The 3,075-nt window shown below is 43.3% G+C and overlaps 1 protein-coding gene across 3 annotated transcripts; it reads right to left on the bottom strand.

Annotated features, from left to right (window-relative positions):
• Nucleotides 1-212: 212 nt before the first annotated feature.
• Nucleotides 213-2,805, bottom strand: LOC123448208 (L-aminoadipate-semialdehyde dehydrogenase-phosphopantetheinyl transferase-like). Of its 3 annotated transcripts, XR_006631624.1 has the most exons (6): nt 2,513-2,793; nt 2,229-2,361; nt 1,821-2,059; nt 1,014-1,185; nt 507-877; nt 213-399 (listed from the first exon to the last, which is right to left on the bottom strand). XR_006631624.1 is itself a non-coding variant. In XM_045125031.1 (5 exons), exons 1-5 carry the CDS (start codon nt 2,641-2,643, stop codon nt 716-718), a joined length of 837 nt encoding a protein of 278 aa, XP_044980966.1. In that variant the 5' UTR covers nt 2,644-2,793; the 3' UTR covers nt 213-715. The 3 variants fall into 3 exon arrangements, 2 of the variants coding, with proteins under 2 accessions (XP_044980966.1, XP_044980967.1); XM_045125031.1 differs by having other exon boundaries at nt 213-877; XM_045125032.1 differs by lacking the exon at nt 213-399 and having other exon boundaries at nt 740-925; nt 2,513-2,805.
• Nucleotides 2,806-3,075: the final 270 nt, after the last annotated feature.

Raw genomic sequence — 3,075 nt, 5'->3', positions numbered from 1 at the left:
TTATTTTCCAAGATAAATGCACATTATGGAAGTGAATTCAAATTGCTATGATAAAATGTTGCGGTTGCACTTAGGGTGAACATCCTAAAGGTTTACAATTATACTTCAAATTAACATATATCGTTCTGCAGGCTTGCAGCCCTCATGCATAGAATTGAAGTCGATTCAACATCTGTCATCTGTCATCTAAAGCATCCATATGGTTCAAGGACTTTTCAATCTCAATAGACACATCAATGAAATTTTACCAAAAGGCAACTAAAACATTATCTGTCCTGATGATTCAAGATCTCTACATAATTTACAGAATAATCCTCCACGCCTCGGATCTCTATCACCTGGAAGCAGCCATGCAGAATGTTTCAACCTTGAGAGGCCTCTGAAATCCAAATAAGATAGCTGTATACGGCCGAAATATCCAGTGGGAAAAAAATCCTAATAAATCATTCTGGTAAAAGCTCTGAGCATAAATCATCCATCCTTGTTCTGAATAAAAATTGGCTTACATGTAGCAGGTATACATCTATCTTTCTAGTTTCAAGATTTTTTATCTGCTCGATGTAATCCACTTATTTGACACCTTCATGCATATATGCCATCTCTTTATTCATTCCTGCAGTAGTTTACAACTGGAAATTAATAAGCCTGAGGCGTTTCATCTCTTGATATAATCCTGCACTAGTGTGTTACTGCACAATTTAAGGAAGCTAGCCAGCTAAGAGTATAATTGTGTAAGTTGCTCCACTGTCTGTAGAGTGAAAGTTTCTTCTGGGATCTCTAGTGCAGCATAAAATTCTTCTTCCTCAACAACCACATTAGACAATGTTGTCTTGAAGCTGTGTATAGCATCCTCCGGATGCCCTTTCGCTATGGACGCCTGCAATTGCATTTGTAGTGGTAAGTAAGTACCCTGTCACAAGCTGACCTACATATAACAGATTTATATCACCAGATCGATTTTGAATTGGATTTCTATCTGTGCAAAGTATATGATGTGGACAATCCATACATACCAAATGCATTTCATCAAGCTTGAAAAGGCAGAACCTCCATTTCTTAGACTTTATCCCGTCAATGTAGACAGAGATATTACTCCATTCAACATGGTGAAATTCCAAGCGATGCAGCCCAAATCCAACCCCAGCGCCTACAGCTTTAACAAATGCTTCTTTGAGACACCAGTACCTACACAAGATCAACAATTTATACTCTGCAGATCATTGAAAGCATGAAGATGGTCTCAACTAACATAGCTGCTAATATACACTTCTTACAAAAGCAAAACCGCATCATAGGTAGGGTTTGAAGCATACCTATTTCAAATAAAAAATATATTCTTTTTAGCAAAAAGAAATCCTTTTACATTGTTGGCAAAACCCAGATATTTGTATACTACTCCCTCCGTCCCAAAATAAGTGACTTAAAAATGACTCAACTTTGCACTAACTTTAGTATAAAGTTGAGTCACTTTTGAGTCACTTATTTTGGGACGGAGGGAGTAAAATATTAAAAAGTAGGACTCAAGCCCCATACAGCTGAATGGGTTGTTAAACACTGTGGCGTCTATTAACTTATGTGCAGTAATGACGACTTTTTGGGCATGGGAGTAAAAGTACTTGTTTAGGTTTCAGCAGAAATTCATAATTCATAAGTAGTAGCCTCTACTACTCTTTTCTTGTGGTGGCGTCTTGGTGATTCTAGAAGTAACTCATAGTCCTCTGGATTATCAATTGAAGTAGAGGTTCTGAAGCTCAACAACATCCCTTAATGCTGATTCTGTATATATTCTGTCTATTAGAAAGCTCCCAACAAATAGTTACCTGTAGAACTCTGCTAACATCCCAATGGAACCGGCAGCGCGACCAATGCAGTCCCACTCATGGACTGTGAGGTATGAAGAGAAGTTCTTAAGGAATTCCACGGTGGTTTCTCCCTGAGGCTTAGAGATGCACACAATATCAAGGCCAACAAGGCAAAGCAGCTCTGATGCTATGCTGACGTAGTCACCCTGATGCGACGTGTTGAAATTGAAGTTTCTGAAGGCCGGAGGGCCATTCTCCTGCAAAAATGATAAGGGTATACATCTTAATCAGAGAGTGGTCCATCGATTGCAGAAGCTATTTGACCTAACAAATGCTCATCTCATCCGTTGATGTAGTTGAGAGTAAAGGGTAAAAAGCTGTTGTAGTGACTTGGGAATGATAAATTGATTGAACAAGGTGCTGTACCAGATACGGCTTCCCTTCAATTGTTCGGCGTATGTCGATTTGGTGGATTGGGATGCCAAGAACACGGTGCACAAGCGAGTACTGGAGCAGCCGGCTGATGAGCGCTCGTTTCCTGTCTTCCTCTTTGACGAACCTGCGCCAGCAAGTTGGGTTAATCCCCCAGCAAGATCAATCTCCGAAGGGCATAGTTAGGGGTTTTGATTCGAATTCGAGCCTACCAATTACATGGGTATTTTCTTATCCATCTCCGAAGGGAAGGGAGTTGAATTGGTGGGAGAGTTTACCTGGCGATGGCATGGCGGTGGTGCGGCGGCAGGAGGGCAGCCGCGGCTTGGAACTGCGCGGGGGAGGGGTGCCAGCGGGCGACGTCGACGAGCCACCTCCGCCGCACCCCGCCGCTGTGCTCCTCCTCCATCTCATTCCTTTCTGGTAACTTCTCTGAAGGGCGCTTGTTAGTCTGGCTTGAGGTGGCGGGGCCGGGGCGCGCTTGGAGCAAGAAGCGGGGGCCAGGACGCCTCGCCGGCGGCCGCCGGCACCCACACACACAAGTATTCTACAGTAGAGAGTAATAGAAGAGGGGTGTCATGACCAAGTCTGCCACCGACTGGCAGGGCCCACCTTAGGCTTTGTTTGGTTCTTTTAGAATTGAAGGGGTTTGAAGGGGATTGGAACGGATTAAATTCCCTACAAGTTAAATTCTATCTCAATCCCTTCCAATCCTCTCCAATCCCCTTCAATCCCCTCCTTGGTGGAATTAACCGAACAAGCCCTTAACAGATGCCGAACCACCGAGAATGATCACCCAATCCACTAGGGATTGAGGTGCTCCCTGCCTGTCACCATTGCA

This window comes from Hordeum vulgare, chromosome 4H (assembly GCF_904849725.1).
Source record: "Hordeum vulgare subsp. vulgare chromosome 4H, MorexV3_pseudomolecules_assembly, whole genome shotgun sequence".
Lineage (NCBI taxonomy): Eukaryota > Viridiplantae > Streptophyta > Magnoliopsida > Poales > Poaceae > Hordeum > Hordeum vulgare.
Note: the sequence above shows the minus strand (reverse complement) of the source record. Positions and strands in the feature narration are given on the sequence as shown.

Excerpts from the sequence above, each read along its gene's own strand:
- LOC123448208 (XM_045125031.1), bottom strand. The coding sequence starts at position 2,643 with ATGGAGGAGGAGCACAGCGGCGGGGTGCGGCGGAGGTGGCTCGTCGAC. Across the intron at positions 2,060-2,228 it reads TTGAAGGGAAGCCGTATCTG|GAGAATGGCCCTCCGGCCTT; the intron begins GTACAGCACCTT and ends TCATTTTTGCAG. Across the intron at positions 1,186-1,820 it reads ATGTTAGCAGAGTTCTACAG|GTACTGGTGTCTCAAAGAAG; the intron begins GTAACTATTTGT and ends GATCTTGTGTAG.